Source organism: Ahaetulla prasina, chromosome 3 (genome assembly GCF_028640845.1).
Source record: "Ahaetulla prasina isolate Xishuangbanna chromosome 3, ASM2864084v1, whole genome shotgun sequence".
Classification (NCBI taxonomy): Eukaryota; Metazoa; Chordata; class Lepidosauria; order Squamata; family Colubridae; genus Ahaetulla; species Ahaetulla prasina.
In genome coordinates this window covers 177016746-177035239 of record NC_080541.1, presented here as the reverse complement: position 1 = coordinate 177035239, position 18494 = coordinate 177016746, and the positions used below count along the sequence as shown (strand labels likewise).

The following is an 18494-nucleotide window of genomic DNA, read 5'->3' as shown; positions in this document are numbered from 1 at the left end:
AAGATTGGTCTATCAACAGCATTGTGAATCTTCTTACCTATCAAGCCTTTTGTCCCACTGAAGAAAAAGCAATGGAAATTCTCACACCTTATTCAAGAGATGGGGGTGTGGCATTTAGCTTGAGATGTTTGTAATACCAACTGATCTTCTTCCAAGTAGTTGACTAGGTCATGTCATCTTCTGCAATTCTCACCCCAGTTTTTATTTGAGCCCGCCATCTGCCTTTTCTTTAGAAACATGTTCTGACTGCATCTAGGTAGAATTGTGGATAAGCATGAAGGACAATTTTGCAAGCCTATTTAGTGCCCTGAACATTCAATGGTCACTCCAACCTTGTGACCTGTGCTAGAATAATCAGTGCATTATCTAAGGATTGAATAACGTTGCGGTTTGTTTTGGAGAAGTTCAATGATTACAACCATCAGCCTCATCTGAGCATTTTTCAGGTGAGAGCCTATCCTTAGCAGAAATGTTATGGGTATACGAAAGGGCAAATTTGATGTGTTTCTCAGAGCTATCAGATCTGGGTTAAGGAAGGTTGATACCATCTAGTAGTTATCAGGATTTTTGCTAGTCAGATGTGGAAGCACAGTCAAGGCCTCTGCAGGTAGAAAAGGGGCTTAGTATAAAGCAAATGATGGCAGTGGCATACTGGTGTGCAACATGCACAGACACACTAGCAATGGTTTGGAGTTTAACTACTGCACTTACCAAGCTGGCAATGGAAGCAGCAATGGTTTTCAGTTCTGGTTCAACCATTATTTAGTACCAGCAGAGTGGGAACCCACCTACCTTAGAAATGACATTTTCTAAACCTATTTAGAAAGTTTAAATTTTCTAATCCAACTTATTTATTCTATAAGTTATTTATTTATTTGTACCCCACTCATTCCCTGGTGGCAACCTATTTATGAAGCTGACAGCGGGTCTGATATACATTAGTAACTGATGCTATGCCCTAGGATCAGCAGCTCCTATTCCCCCCACCCCACCCCCTTTTCCCACTTGGCCTTAACAAGGGCATTTCCTATTCCTCCTTTCTTGATTTTGTATTCTTTGTCCTCTATTTGCATTGGGATAAACTCTATTTTTGTACAACAACAACTTCCTGTAGCAATAAAGCCTGCGAAAGTAATGCAAACTTGGCTTATATATGTATGCTTATATGGGAGGGAATTAAAGAACAACAAGAAATCCCAATTATTAAATATAGTTTTACAATTTATGAGTCAAATTTGGCTTAAGGTTTCAAATAAAGCAGTATAAAACATTATCAAATACTGAAAAAGTATCTCTAGATATCTTTGCTTCTCTGAAAAGTTTAAAACCCACTATTTCTACATTTTAATAGTGTACTAGTTTTATGTCTCTCAATTTCTAAATCTGACTATAACACCTATTATACACATACTTGGAAAATAAAGTTTGAAAATTTAACTTTTTTCCCTCATATATGAGGGAAAAGATGAAAAAGCTCACTTTAGACCAGGGCTGTCAAACTCATGGCCAGTGGGCCAGATGCATCACATGCTGGCCATACCAGTGGTGGGTTTCAATTTTTTGTACTACCGTGGGCATGGCTTGGTGGCCATGGCATGGCTTGGCGGGCGTGGCTTGGTGGTTGTGGCAGGGGAAAGATACTGTAAAATCTCTATTCCCTCCCCAATCCAGGGGAAGGTTACTGCCAAATCCCCATTTCCTCCCGATCAGCTGGGACTTGGGAGACAGATAATAGATGGGGGCGGGGCCAGTCAGAATTTTTACTACCGGTTCTCCAAACTATTCAAAATTTTCACTACTGGTTCTCCAGAACTGGTCAGAACTTGCTGAAACCCATTTTCAGCAACCCATACCTGGTTTAACGAAGGGGGAAAACATCCCAATACATCATGTGACGACGCTGTGATGACACGAGTTTGACACCCCTGCTTTAGACTGTACCAATCTTGCCAAAAATACTGGAGGGATGTGCCCAGGGCAGGCAGTCCCCAGAAGTCAATGCTGACTCAAACCCATCCTCCTGCAAAAGGTGGCATACAACAACAATGGTGGCATACAACAACAACTTTTCCTTTTCTTCTTACACATTTTCAGAATATTTTTTAAAAAGCACAATTCTAATTAACATTCCTTCATTTTTCAGATTTAAAAGTTTTCCCTTCTTGGCCAGAGACAGGCTGGTCAGAAGAGAGCAATAAGGGAGTTCTTTCCTTAAGGGAACCTTCATCGTCACATCAGTGCTTTGAATTTGGCCATGTGATTACTGGTTAAAAGTCAGTATTACTAACCCAATATCCCGAATATTCAGGGAGACAGCTATATTAGTTTGCGACAAAAACTATTTTTGGTACTCAAAAAACTTAACATATTTATTAGGCATACTGTACCATATCTGGGTTGAAAAAAATCCAGACAGCTGCTAGATGACAATTTCTGTATTACTCTGCTGTCACATAGTGGTTGTCTAAATTTTGAAACCTAGAAATACTGCCCTTATAATTATGGCTTCTGGGGTATCCTGAGAGCTGCCTAATTTCCTTGTTAAACCTGAAGCCTTTGTGATCAGATCTCATCCAACTGATTTTTAATTAAAGGCACAATGTATATTTATAATTCATAAATAACCAAATAATGTATATTTATAATTCATAAATAACATAAATAAGGGACTAATGTGCAGCTTCATACAGAAAAGTCAGTGATGCTTCATGGGGTTACATATACTTTTGTCTATAAAGAAGCTGCCAGTTGAATGCTTATTCATGCTTTTTACCATGTCATTGGCTAGCTTGGCAATATAGCTGCATGTAGCTTAAACACTGTTTATATTTAAAACTATTGTGCAGCAAAGTTGTACCATCTACCTTTACATACAATAGATGTTAATCCTAATAATTATCTGCCAAATCAGGCATTGAAGTAAATGCCATCCTTTATTCCCATGCACATAAAAATACCTTGTTTGGTTTAACCAATTGGTTAGACTATGCTTTAAATGTTTAAAAGTTGTCATAAAAACTGAAATAATAATCATAATAACTTTTTTCCTGTATCTGTACACGTACTCCTTGACTTACAACAATTAGGACCAGAATTTCCATTGCTAAGCAAGGCAATAGTTAAATGAGCTTTGACTGATTTTTTGCCATGGTTGTTAAACAAATCACTGCGGTTGTTAAGTGAATCGTGCAGTAATCAAGTAAATCCACCTTCTCCCATTGACTTTGTCGGAAGCCAGCTGGGAAAGTCACAACTGGCAATCACATGACCCCAGGAGTTGCAACCATTGTAAATACATGCCAGGTGCCAAAGACGCAAATTTTGCCTATGTGACTATTGGGATGTGACTGGGAATGCTGGGTTAGTCAAAAATGTGAAGTCCGATGGTACATCACTTTTTTCTGTGCCATAGTAACACTGAATGATTGTTAAATGAATGGTTGCAAGTCAAGGACTATCTGTAATTATATTTACATATATCATATTTATAATCTCTACAATGACCTACCCCTTAAAAGAATCAAATCAAGCCATCACTGCAAAAGATATTCTGTCATATTATCTGACAGATATATAATATAATATATTATATACAATAATTTCACTCTCAGGATACACATTAATCATACCCTGTAACAAGAAATGTACATATAAATTTTTATTATAGTGTTATTTTTTCCATGCTTCTGAAAGGATGAAAAAAAAAGCCAGAACAATTCCATTGGTTTATAGAGAGGTAGTTTTATTTGCAGATGAATATAATACAAGGAGAAATGCAGTCCTTGTGCCTTCTATATAAATTAAAGGGAACAAAAAGAAATTGTGCTCCTTTACATTTGCTCTTTCTTCCTTTTTCATTATAAAATAAAATAAAAATATGAGAAGTCTAGATCCATGATGGCGAACCTATAGCACGCGTGCCAAAGGTGGCACGCAGAGCCCTCTCTTCTGGCATGCATGCTGTCGCCCCAGGTCAGATCTCTGTGGCGTTTCTTTCGTGGGCTTCTGTTTTCCTCCAAACGACAAAACAGAAGCTCACAGAAGAAAAAGATCTTACCTCTTGCTGTGCTGCTGGTGTTGGGATGCCCCACCTCCCACCGGCCAACTGGTCTTCAGGTGTCTGCTGTGCAGGCGTGCATGTTGGCGCACACACATTCATGCGCATGCACACATCTTTCAGTTTGGGCATACGCACGCGCAGTTAGGCCACTCAAGTGTCCAAAAGGTTCGCTATCACTGGTCTAGATGGGTAACTGATATAACTTGCTTAACCAATCAGTAGGCTTATAAATCTGTCTACAATTTCCATCATGATTTGTCATGATGGATGCGGTAGTTCAAAAACCCTTGAGAGCAGATTAGAAACACTATATAAAACAAACTATTTATGGAGTCTAGTTTAGCTAAGGGGTGCAATTTTTTTCTGGGACAGAAAATACTTGGCTTTCGATGGTGCCAATGTTTCATCATAAAACTGCTCTGGATGGGATCAGAATAAAAACCAATTTTTGTTTTACTATATTGCTTTTCAAAACAGACAAAAAGTAAACAAAATTTGATTGCTTTGCTATTGCGCAACTTACATCTTCTGCCACTTGGAAATCTGCAACTGATTAAAAGCTTTTGCAAGTTAGGGGTGCAGGGTGCTCACCCAATGCATGTGAACCTGGGAGTTTAGGATGCACACATTTGGAGAGCTCCTTTAAGCATCTCTGAGCTATCCTATGTGTAACTCAATAGAGCAGCTTTTATATATTTTGCTGTCTGAGGCAAACAGCCAACCACATGCAAAAGCTGGCACAGCTGTTTCAACGTCTACCTCACACAGGAGACAGCAGCCTTGTTCAGGAAACAGAACATTTGGAAGAACCCTGGCCAACTTCGCTCCTGCAGCCAACCTATCTAGCTTGGAAATGACTGGGCTAACCCTGCATTTGTTAAAATAAGTACTTTATTGCTCTTGCAAACTATTTCAGAAGAGCAAAGAAAACCAGGGAATAAAATGATTGATGGCTGATTATGTGTCATCAAGTTGGTATCAACTCTTAGCAACAGTATAGAGATGTTCTTTATGATGATTTGCGCCTAACATGCTCCTTCGTGTTTTCCAGCAACTGCTACTGTAATTGTGCCCATTCACTTTGCTGCTGGTTCGCCCTGTTCTTCTTTCTTCCCACCTTTCCTATACATATTAGAGCCTTCTTCAGAGAAACACGACCTAATGGGTCCAAAATGTGATAATTTGGTCCTGGCCTGGGGTGAAAACTTTGGATTGCTTTCTTCAATGATCCATCTTTTTAATCCTGCTTCTTCTTCAAAGGAACCAAATACAGTATCGATAAACGACAAGTCGGAAAAATAGAACTAGAAAGTAACGAACGCGTTGAGAGTGGGAAACAATAAACATATCATGTTAATACATATTAAAATAAAAACGTGTGACGACAATCCAGGACTTTTGTCCAAAATCCTCCTAGTAGTTATTAAAGGTCCACGCTCATCTCATAATCGTATCAAACGCCATTTTATCCCCCAGAAAGAGGGTGGAAGAAAAACACGGTCTGCCTGAAACTACAACCCCCATCAATTATTGCCTTTGCCCTATTCGTTATCGCGCCGATCAGACTTAAAACTACAATTCCCATGATCCAACGCAAGGAGGCTGGTCCTCCGCGGACAGGCAAGGGTGTCCTTGTTGCCTGAATGGAAGGGCGATTAACTACCCGGCAGACGGCGTTTGATATGGACCACCCTGTAGCGCGTCAGGACCCCGTTCTCCGTCTCCATTTGGATCTCCCGGCCCAACTGTCAGTCAACAGCTAGTCGGGCTGCGCGACAGGGGAGGTGGCGGCGGTGGTTACCGCCTCACCCAGGGAGACCGACCCGCCAACTGCAGAGTGGAGCGGTCGGCGATCTAGGAGGAGGCGGAGGAAGGCAGGCAAGACGCCTATTTTTCAGCTGTGAGATGGACCGGTACTCCCTCCGCCATTAAAGACAGGACGGCAGGCGGACCGAAGGATTCTTTCCCTCCCTCAAGCAAATTAGGGATTGTTATCGCTTTCCCTCCCATTCGTCCGAAGGCGGGTGGTTTCATTCACCTGGTGGGGGAGCTCTCCTCCCTTTCCCCTCATTGAGGAGAGGCAGGTATAAAAACCTGCCCATTCACTCCCTTGGCCCCGCCGGGGACGGCACAGGCTTGCCCCTCCTCCTATTGCAGACAAGCCGATAGGCGCCCCCCCCCACCCCGCCGGGGACTCATTGGGGAGGAATCGGCTAAACTCCAGGCTGAGCCGTGCGCCCAACCTCTCTGCGGAGACAGGCGAAGGGCCGCCCGCCCCTCTGAAAGAGTACAGACCGCCCGCCTGCCCGCCCTGCATAGGCGCCCCTTTCCTGCCTCCGCCTCCCGCCATCCTCTTCCTCATGATGCCGCTACCCAGCTCTAGCTGAGAGCCCAGGGCGAGGAAGAGGACCAAGGCTCCGGGCTTTTGGGGGGGCGGGTGGGTGGGTGGGAGGGAAGCACCATGGAGCGCCGAGGGGATCCGGCTTTCCATCTCCAGCAAAATCTGGAATTCAACGTGGATAACGTGGAGAAGGTGAGAGCAGCGCTGCCAAGGTGGGGGGGGGCAGGGGAAGGGGGGGCTGATTACACCTGCCGGGTGCGGTTTGGGGGTGCTGTGCCCCCTCGGGTGGAATGGAGGAGAGTTTTGGATTCTCTCCTGGGTTTTCTCCAGTTACTGTAGACATGCCCTTCCCCTAGCCAAGTCAGCAGGCCTGCTGCTTCCTCTTCATCATCTTCAGGATAACTTACCGGTCCCTAGCATGGTCCTCTTCTGCATTTTCTTTACAGTAGTGTGACCCTTAAAATCCACTGGGCTGTTCCATTTTGAATAAGCGGTGGTCTTGATTTTTTTGTTAAAATTTTCAAGCCTTCCTGTTTATCGCTTCCCAGTAAAGTAATTTTAGGATGAATCTGACAGGGAAAGGAAATGACTCTTTTGCTGCCGCCGCGTTAGAGAAGTGATGCTTTGTCCTGTCTATATTCCTAGAATAGATCCTGTCCACTCGTTTGAGCCCAGCATAGGTCAGCAAACTCTTTGTTCTTTAAGAGTTTCAGGTATACAATTCCTCTGGTTGTAGAAAACACAGGTATTTAGAAAGATTTAGAAAACTGGGAGGTGAATTTTTCTCTCAGACATGGTTCTTTTGTTGCTGCTTTATCTTTCTTGTATGGTTTTACCTGTATCTGTCACATGCATTTTTTTCTAATTCATAGCAGTCATTTCACTAATAGTGAAGTGTGATGCTGTTTTGGTGACATCAACTTGAACATGGGTGTGTCTTTCACTCTGGTTCCGGGCTGTAACTGATACAGACATCTGAAAAGTTCTTATGGATGCTTTTTTCTGTATTTATCATTCACTGTGTTTTGTTTACAATAACACTATTAATAATTGAATTTATTGAGGTTATACTGTGAAAGTCATAGTACAAAAAAATACTGGCCTTAAAACTGAAGTTTCTTATTTTTATATGTGAAACTCATGTAGCTAGTTGTGGTAACTGTTGTGCTAATTGTGGAAATAATAAAGGAAGAATTGCAGCATGATTTCTTCAAGAGAATGGAAAGATTTGATAAAAGACCCAAACGTTACATTTATCTCTACTCTGATGTTATATCTCTTTTTATCTCATCTTCTCATCATTCCCATCACCCATCTCCTTCCACTTATGATTGTATGATTGTAACTTTGTTGCTTGTATCCTTATGATTTATATTGATATTGTTTCCTGATTGCTTATTTGTACCCTATGACTATCATTAAGTGTGGTACCTTATGATTCTTGATGAAGGTATCTTTTCTTTTATGTACACTGAGATCATATGAACCAAGACAAATTCCTTGTGTGTCCAATCACACTTGGCCAATAAAAAATTCTATTCTATTCTATTAAAGTTCCTATTTTTGCTTGGTACATTACTACCAGTCATTGTTAGAGTGAAGTAAGTATGGCTTCACTTCAGAAATTTGAAGTTATTGTCAGTAAATGGGGAAAATGTAGACAATTCTACACTATTTGATTTTTCTGAAAGGCAGTTTCATGATACTGATTCAGTAAAAACTACAGGTAGTCTTTGGCTTACAACAGTTCATTTAGTGAAGTTAGTGTCACTGAAAAAAGTGACATGACCATTTTTCACACAACAATTGCAGCATCCCCTTGGACATGTAATCAAAATTTGGATCCTGGGCAACTGGTCGTATTTACAATGGCTACAGTGTCCTGGGGTCATGTGATCCCTTTTTGCGATCTTTTGACAAAGTCAATGGGAAAGCCAGATTCACTTAACAATCCTGTTACTAATTTAATAAATGCAGTGATTCACTTAACAATTGTGGCAAGAAAGGTTGTAAAATGGGGCAAAATTAATTTAACGGTCTCAGCTACAGAAATGTTGGGCTCAATTGTGCTTGTAAGTGAGGACTACCTGTATACAGTGTCACTGTCGATTAGTCTGGAGTAACTGTCATCTGTAATACGATCTTATCTACATTTCTCTGTGATTCTTTTTTTGAACCAAATCTAATCTAAAAGCATAATTGTAATTAATATTTTATTGCTTTTCCAAATGTTTAGAAAAATAATTTTATAAGGCTTATTTAAAATTACCAACTGAATTCATGACTGATGTGAAATTAATTGAAGAACCTATTCTAATCATAACTACCTTATACCATATGCTATTTTTTATATTTTACTACCTTATGCTATTTTTTATAGCATCCAAGTGAAAATAGATGCCTAGATGCCAATATGCTGTGATGACTAGGTTATAAAATGAGTATTAAGAAGAAACTGGGAAATAAGTATTATAGAATTGATAGTAGGATATATTTAAGGTTCATTATAACTAGTGAAACAATATAGTATATGAAGAGATAATACATGAAACTTACCAAAGATATGTTTCTTTAATTAGCTTTCCTCAACTTACCTAAAGAATGACAGGAATTATATAGTTCTGCATAACTAGAAGGTATCAGGTTGAAGAAGGTTAATTTTTACAATTCTTTGTCTACCAAAGAACCTGAAATGGAGATGGATATGCCTATTTGTCAGCAATTAAATTCTGTGTTTACAAATATAAGTAGGCTGATACCTGTTCTGTGATTATGCTCAAGTAGAAAAGGATAGGAATGGGGACTAATAAAAACAGGACATTGAAAGGATATAGAATTAAAATGAGAATCCCAGTCTTTGAATTATAAAACAAATTCTTAGGCTTTATGACTGTCATAAATAATTACTAACTATTAATATCTGAATGGAAGTGGTGATGGAGTGCTTTAATACATTTCTGAGGGCTCGAAGAATATCCTTCCCCCATATTTAGGACAAACTAATGTATAATTTGCAAAGTTGAGGTACATTTTTCCTTTTTTAAAAAAAAGTTCAGGATGCACACTGAAGACTTACTCTAAAGTTAAATGCAGATAGAAATTGGTCTTTCATTTAAAGAAAACCCATTTCCTGTCTTCATTAGCTTTGAAAAATATTCTGCATTCTACCTGAACTATTTAGGCAGATTTAATTCAAACTCCTTTATCTGCCTTTAATACTCATTGTGTTCCCAGCAGCATTAAAGTAACTACTTTCTGTTGTACAATACCCTAAATTGGTTTATTGTGTTGTTGAGGCCTTAGGAGCTCACTAGTTGGATTCTTTTATTCATTTTGTTTTCAAGTATTGTCCTTTCAGCAAGTTACAAACTGTGGTTAGAAACACCTAGTTTGATTCCCTTTTGATTTTGATAGGTGTATGATCAGATAGCAGATTGTTGCTGTTGGTCTGCAACAATTATTTGTCGCCCTAGGTTCCCTGTTAATGTTGTCCTGGGTTCCCGCAGGAACGGGTCTCAGCCCTCGCTGAGACAATTTAGTGGGTCCTCGCAAGGACGAAAGAAGCCAAATAAAAGACACCACACCAGGAGTTCTTCAAAATGAGAGAGCACGAAGAAAGGGTTGTAAAAGGAGATGTTGTAAAAAGATCCCCCTTAGATCGCAACAGTCTCTTTTATTATGCAGTTTTAGCAGGGAGGGGTAATTACAGCAATGAGGGAATTAGCATATAGAAACTTAGCTATACCAATCAGCAAGCGTTTAGAGTATACGTATTAGCAAAATACCACATGGTTTTCAGGAAATCATGCATTTTACCTGAATCGAAACCCAACTCAGGAATGTAAAACTAGCTCAGGGAAAGGTAGGGGCCCAAATCAGGGAGAGCAAAACTATGCATCTAACTCAGGGGAGGTTAGGCGGAATAGAAACCTAATTCAGGGAAAGACTATTAATCATGTCTGTCATGTAGCACTGAAAAAAGTCAAATCAAGTTCTCCCGGCTGTGAGGCCTAAGAAAACCTGAACCAATGATATATCCATATGTCCTCTGTTTTTATTTTTTAAGATGGGTAATTGATATATCCATATGTCCTCTGTTTTTATTTTTTAAGATGGGTAATATTCTTCTAAAGCTATGACATCCCCAGTGGATCCCCCCTCCGGGAGAGCCCGCAGGGAGTCAGTACACTTTTTCAAAGGAATGGTTCCCGATTCAGAGTCTTCATCAGCCTCAGAGGCTAATTCTAAAAGAGGTTGTTTATATTCATTTTCAACAGTGTTCCTTAGCAAGAGGACATCATCTCCAATACTGTTTAGTCTTTGTTTCAAAAATGCTAGAACTCTCCCCATGACACATGGGCCAATTGTACATGCAAGGAGCAACAAAATCAGAGGACCAGCTAGGGCAGAGAGGAGGGTGGTCAACCAGGGAGAGAGATTAAACATTCCCTGATACCACGTGTGGGATTGAGAACGCTCTTTTTCTCTATCTTTCAATCGGGTATTTAATTCTGCCATAGAGTCAAGCACAACACCAGAACTTTCAGTGTAAAAACAACATTCTTCTTTCAAAGCTACACACAGACCGCCCTGTTTTAAGAATAGCAAGTCCAAACCCCTTCTATTTTGTAATACAACCTCGGAGAGAGGTCAGGGAATTTTGGAGGGCAACCATAGATTGCTCAATGCGTTTGAGATCAGCATCTATTTCAATACTGAGCCTGCGGATGTTTTTGTCAGCCACAACCATTCCTGCGATTCCAGTTGCAGCACCAGTGGCTCCTAGGCCCAGGAGAAGGGCCAAAGTCATAGTAGTAACCACCTCCCGTTTGGTTCGTGGAAGGTATTGGGGTGTTTCTATGCGAGAAAAGAACTCATTATTGGAAAAAACAGACATTTTAGGGAGAAGATAAACCTGAATGCAAAAAGCGTGTTTTGTGTGTAAAATGTCTCCACTGACACACGCAGTAGCACCCGTAGAGCAGGCCCAAATAGAGCCATTGGAAGGAATAAAAAACTGACCATTTAAACGTTTGGAAAGATCTACAGTTGATAGAGTAGTGTGTATTATAGTCCACCCTCCAGTGTCAAGTCCTAGTCTTTCTTTGGACAAGTATATTGTGCAGGAAGTATAGGCATCCGAGGAGGCATTGATACAATAGTGAGAAAAGTTAGAGGGTACATACCCAAGGCAACAACCTTGACCTTCAATTGAGGATACCGTTATAGAAGAGTTAGACCACCTGCAACCGGTATCTGAGGTGCTATTGGTAAAAGGTAGGGCGGAACCTATGGCCTCATAAAAAGGGGGTTGAGAAGACAGACACAGCCAACATCTACTATCATTGTTAGGAAAAGTACGGGCTGCCACAAGGGCATCATGCGCAGAGGAGACCAAGGACAAAGATTCTTGTAGTACTTTTTAATAAAGCCTTGTATTATCAAGAATACGCTTTCTGATTTTATAAGCAATGAATCATTTTATCCCAATCATAGGTCAATTAAAGTAGTTTTTTTTTTCTTACAAGAGAAATGGCATGATATATCTTCTGCTTGTTGCAGCCTATGGAATATTCTAGGCACTTGGATAAAATTTCATCCTTTATATTCACTTTCATTTCCATATAACGGACATTGTAGAACTAAATTGAACTGAAAGCTTGGGAAATTCCAACTAAATTCAGCAGCAGGTAGAAAACACACATTTTTTGTTCTCTCAATACTTTAGCTGAAAATGTTCTGGTGGTATAGGCTTTGGTGCTGGCCCAAACAACATACATCTCTGCTTCAAGATTATTCTTTTGTTCTTCCTTTTCCGCTTCTTCTTTCTAAAACTTTGTTTTTGAAACTTTTCAATCATTCCTGTTTCTTTTGTGGCAATGTATGGATTTATGTAGCAATGTATGGATTTCCCAGTTGAGGCTAGATAATCTAAGAATTGACATTTATGATGTTACCCTAGAAAAAGAAGGTTGGTTTCTATCACTTCTAATTTAAGGTACTGAGTTTCAGGACTAGATGATGTGACAGCTGAGACAGCTGCCTTCAGAACAATATACTGGGGAATAAAATATAAGTGAACCTTTTTCTTTGACTCTTTAACAATGTTGCTATTAATTTATTGTTGCCAAAATACTCTGGAAGGCCTTTTCCATATACTGTAAACAATTGGGGTATTTATTTATTTTATTTATTTATTTATTTATTCAAATTTGTATACCGCCCTATCTCCCGAAGGACTATTTTATGCCTTGCTTCAATGGAACTTGGGAAAGGCTAAGATTTCTTAGAATGTTCAGGACATCACAGTATTTCATTTCAAATAAAAATCTGAGTTTGTAAATGTTAGGCTTTCCAACAAGGGCTTAGCAACAAATCATAGATCTTCTGACACTTCTTGGCTCAACTCATCTCTTTAGCTAGATTTGGCTTAAAACTCCTGAACAGGGTTTGCCTTGATTAAAATATTTACTGCAAATAAAGATGAAGCTGTGCACAATAGTTAATTGCTTACTGTTAATGCAAAGGTTTTTTTTAAATATTCTCAGGGGTTTAAATTGAGATTTCTTTTCATCCTTCCAAATAAACAGGTGTTTAGTGCAGTGTTTGGTGATCTTAAAGTCACGGGATTGTTGTATGTTCATATAATGGCCATTTCTGACCTAGGAACTACTGGTTCCTGCCTTGCACACCTGAACCAATGCACTAAAAAATGCCAATACCTTTTTTTTTAAGTCCAGTGTCCATTTTCTTGTGAGCTATGGCTGAGTTATAGCCTAACGTAAAGCTACTTTTGGAATGGAACTACTGGGACCAAAATATAAGCAGATTTTTCTGCCAACAATTCTAGCACAAATACATACTAAAATTCCTTTAAAATGAAATCCATACACTACTAAGCTCTTTTAGAGATAGGATGCTGAACAATTTCAGCAAAAGAAGCTACTGCTTATTTATTGCTTTGTCCTGCTCGGTTGCATTGTATTCATAAATATCTGAAATACATTGTTAGTGGCACGTGAATTGTTTTCTTGGTACTATGTTTAATAGAGGTTTTTTTGTTCTGTTTTTTCCCTTGGTTCTTGTATTACCAGATGTTAATGTTTTTAGATAATGGGGCTTTTATCCCTTAAATCACAATGAAGATTGTATTAAACAGATTGGCCTCATGGCAAGAGCTGTCTCTGAAATTCTAGTGCAGTCTCAGATAGTTGCTCTAGCCTAGTCTATTCATTTAAAAACATATTGACATTCTAACATTAAAAAAGTTACCTGAAAATAACTGTACTTTGTGATTTTTTTAAAAATTAGAAATTTAAAAATAAGATGAAAGAAGTCAGCTATAGTGGTGTTTTAATGGCTTTGAGGATAATACTGTTATAAAATTAACATCCAAAGAATGTTTGATCTATGTTGGATAAAAGACCTGGCATGAAAACTGACCAGTCAAGACCAGAGAAATTCCCTAAGTAGGTCATTTTCAAATCAAAACTTTATTACAGGCAGACTTTCAGCCAGAAAGTATAATATATATAGAAACACATATACTAAAATCTGTAAATATAAATAAGCATAAAATATAATAAATATGGTAATAGTAATGATAATATAATAGTACAAAATAATATAGAAATAATATGGGTAATAATACAAGGATTAGGACTTCTGGTGAAGACATGGTGCACTGAAGACATCGCTGAAGAAGTAGGGATGACACTATGGCTGAAATTGATGGGCAGATGTCAGGGCTGCCAAAATCTCTCTGGTGAAAAGAGAGCTCATGAGATTACTCACACATATGCCAGACAGTAGCTTCTCATAAGTAGATGGCAGGAACTGATGTTTTTGTGATCTGTTTGTAAGTTTGAGCAATTGGGAATCAAGGATTCCATTAAAGCTCATAGGCATAATGTAGCCTTTAAGAAGATAAGGTTGGACTGATCCTCATTTCTTAATCATTTTGAAAGAAACTTTTTATTGCTTTTAAATATTGAGTGCCTCTGGAATAGCAAGTGTCATGGTATTCACTGGATGAGCTTCCTTCAATTCTTTATTTAAAAAGTTTTAAATACAAATTAAGGATTTTATTCTTTTTAAATTAATAACCAAAGGGTAGTTTTAAAATGTTATAAAGGAATTTTAAAAGTCCAAATGGATATAATTTGTTTTTCTTTTTGCCATCCTGTAAACCCTTTACTTGGGTTAGAGTTGGGGCAACTGAATGGAGTTGAGTGCTTACTGGTCGGATGCCCTTCCTGATGCCTATGTAGAATTTGCAGCGGATATTTTCTCTTTGTGCCCTGAGAGAGAAACATCTGTCACTGCCTAGGATTGAACTCTCAACCTTCTGAGTGAGAGGCAAGTGTCTTCACCTCTAGGCCACCACACCACTCATTCTGATGGATTTAATAATAATATGAAACGGAACAAAAGAATTCTTCTTGTGGGAATCTATGTTTTTGCATTCAGAAGAAAAACAACATGATAAAATGGGACTTGAAGGTGGACATTAGAGGTGCACCAGAAAGAAATAAAGATTATGATTAAAGGGGAAGAACACTTAAACTCAATTTGCTAATGCAGAAAAGAGCAAAATCTTTTAACGGTAGATGCACTGAGAGATATTTGTGAATAATGTATTCAGAAGTTAGTTTTAAATATCTCTGCCATTATTGATAGACTAAATGATATTATGCAGCATGTTTTACTGGACAAGCCTGAAATGGATTCAAAGTGAATTTAAAATTAACAGGCTAAAAGAAAAATATGGAACAACATGAAATATTGAATATAGAAATGAAACTGGCTGTAATGGAATATGAGAATCTTGGAAGATGAAAATGATCAGATAAAAGGGGGAAGAGCCTGCAACTGATTATTGGGCAGAGAAATAACTTTGAAAGGAACCATCCTAATTTATCAAGAGGTAAAAAGATATAGCAGGAGACTTGTACTTTCGGACATGCAAGGTTCCGTTGATGTAAATAGAATTAGTTCATTTGCCATGTTTCCTGTTTGATCTACTTGTTAGTCTGATGTTTTGATAACTAAAAAAGGACATACAAATAGTAGACAAGAAGGGTGTCTTAGATAACCTTTCTACACTGGATTTATAAAAGGTATTTGTTAATATTGTCAGTGATTTTGTGAAAAGAGACAAAGAAAAAATGACAAGAAATCAAATGGTTGGACACTATATGAAGGGACTAAAAATTAAGATTGTTGAAAACAAGAGGAAGGAATGTAAAGTAGGTTTATTTGACCAAAATTAAAATAGATAGGTTACTCATTTCTAATGGACTTTTTTCTGACCAGGACTGGCTTATAGTGTTTTAAGGTTTTGTTTAAAGATACAGTTTATATATAATGGGATAGAAAAATGTTTATTTGAGATTCCCTGTAACAATATTAGCAGAAGATAATGTGGCTCAGGGACAGCAAGGCATTTTCAATAACATCCTTTCATTGAAGTATTCCTTTTTATTTGTCCTTTCATTCAGCAACATTGGAAGAACTCACTTTCTACCATCATATGGTAAGAATGTCTTTATTGACTCCTGCAAATGAAACAAACAGAATATATTTTTCTAGCCTAACAAATGTAATGTCATACTTGCTGATACTGATTTGTATTTAACCATATTAATGCCAAGTTCCTCAATATGAGGAAAAGCTCATCAAATCATAGAATTGTAAAAAGCCATTTAGATAGCCCAATATTTTTGAAGACTTTTTTTTCTTTTAATCACTCTAATTATATCAGGTTATCAGCAAACACGAGTACCTCACAGTTTACCCAGAGAAGAAGAAAAGCATTGATGTCAATGCCAGTGGGGGAAACCTACTATTTATTTCACTCAGTTGAAAGAGTTATACATTTATTTATGTTATTTGTTCTGAAATCAGTTACTTATTTAATACTTTTCTTATCCCACCATTGTTAAGGTTTGGGATATATTTGAAGATAGCACTGATTGTTGAACACTGCATCTGACAGCTTGGCATACACACATAATATAAGCGTTTGTGGATAGTAGACTAAAATGCATGGAGAAAGGTCTCTATATTCGCCCCAAATAAGATTTCGATTATAGCAGGATTTATTTATGGTAACAGTTAAAAATGCTGCAGAGCCAGGGCATTGCTCAGCGATCTTTCTTCCTCCTTTCCAATTGTCTGCACCCTGCGTGCCATAGTGAACAAGTCTAGGACTTTGCCTGAATGAGAAGATGATGCTTCTGTTGCTATGGTTCCCGTTGCTTGGTGGCGATTGGCTGCCGAGAAAATCATAATGCTGGGTCAGTGAGGCAAGGTAGGAAAGTGACCCAGAATGCTTTTCAAGGAGTAAGTGGAAATCACTGCAAAGACAAGAGCAACAAAGCTATGCATGGTCTGGTGGGGATAATTGTCTATTGTTGGCCTCCTAAGATCAGATTTATTTCAGTGTACTGTACTAGTTCCAGCCATACTGTGTCTTAAATACGTATATATCACTTTCGTGCTATTCCAGGTAAAAATATAAAGGGAGGGGAATGGCCTTATGTGGCTTTCTGAACTTGTTCTGTTTTCAATTATAGACCTCTATTTCAGTGTCCTTCTCTTACTATTTCCTTGGACTCTGATTATAAGGATTCCATTATTTACTCCGTACTTTCAAGGAAATACATTCATATATTCTTGCTTTATTAAAACTTAAAGCAACTTTGGAAGGAAGAAGCAGTTTGCTAAAACTATAAAGCTTATAACAACTGCTGCTACTGCTGTTTCTTAAATACTCAAACCTGAAACTATCAGTTTTTATCCAAACTCTTAAACAATACATGGTGTATATCCAGTTCAATCTGCTTGATTTTTGAGAAAAGAAATCTGTCCTGTGTTTTTTTTAAAATTCTGAGTAAAGCTTCAGGTAATCAAAACATTACCTAACAGCTGAAGTATTAATCTACCATGCGTTTAGTGCTCATAAGGTTAATGCTGTCCCAGTGGTATTTGTGTGCAGAAGAAACCTCACTCTGTTGCTTAGGGAATCTGCCCTGTGCTGGTTGCTACAAGATATTATGTTACAATGCTTACTGTCTCTGCCCTTGGTCCAAGAATAGCACAACATTACAGACCTCCTTATGACTCCCCTTTCTGTATCCATCTCCTAAGTCAAAAGACTGAACACAAGGAAGGTCAGTTCCTTGTTAGGGGAGCTGATGTATCCATAAAGCTGATGTGATAATTGTATAGCATTTATTATTAGTGGTAAAATACCACTGTTGCTAGTTCTGTTGTGGCCTTGCACACAGTGTAAAGTGTAAAGGAATGTAAAGGCTACTCTACTAGCCTAGAAAAATAAACTGTAGATTTGAGCATTGCAACATGTAGTCTCTACAGACAGCCATATAAATTTGAAAAATAAATAAATAAAAATAAAAAATTACTATTGCTGTCTACTTTGCTTATATGATGAGAAAACATGGGAGAAATGCAATCTTTGATCATCAGCACATATAAGTTAGGATACTCATTTTGTTTTGCATCAGTTTGTGCTTTTCAGTTTTGAATTTCATCTACTTTTCTATCTAGTTTGAAGCTGTCATTGTGGAATCTTGCAGAATTATTTTGAATCACAGTAAATAATTTGTTATTTGTTTAATCATTCGATTTATATAACCACCCCTCTTGCACGAATCTGAGTGAAAACTGAGTGAAAACGGAAATAAAAAAACATAAATGTAATCATAACAGTAGAAAACAAAAAATAAAAATAAATAAAGCATGATGGCCAAGCCCATCAACAATAAAAATAACTCATAGTTCATGAAATTCCTGATCCCCATGTCTAGAAGAATAGCCAGGTCTTGAAGGCCTTCTGAGAACCAGCAGTGTCAGCACTAACCTAATCTCAGGGAAAATGTTCCAAAAGGTAGCCACTGCACCAGAAAAGGCATGACTTCTGAGTCCAACCAGATCCTTAATAAGTGGAACCTGGACATGCCCTTTCCACCGGACTGTTGGGGTGGGTAAACCTGTATCATCTCTATTTACCTATATGCATACGTTTAAGAGTAGTGGTCCAGTTTTGCTTTGTATATCTGGTTTTATTCT

The 18494-nt window shown here is 38.2% G+C and overlaps 1 protein-coding gene across 2 annotated transcripts in view; it reads left to right on the top strand.

Annotated features, from left to right (window-relative positions):
• The first annotated feature begins 6521 nt into the window (after positions 1-6521).
• The window catches only part of IPO13 (importin 13), a 54710-nt gene continuing 42737 nt past the window's right edge, over positions 6522-18494 (top strand). The window contains exon 1 of one of the 2 annotated variants that reach the window (XM_058174991.1): positions 6522-6593. In XM_058174991.1, the coding sequence (XP_058030974.1) occupies positions 6522-6593 (72 nt within the window). The remainder of the gene's footprint in view (positions 6594-18494) is intronic. The other variant, XM_058174992.1, reaches the window with a different exon arrangement.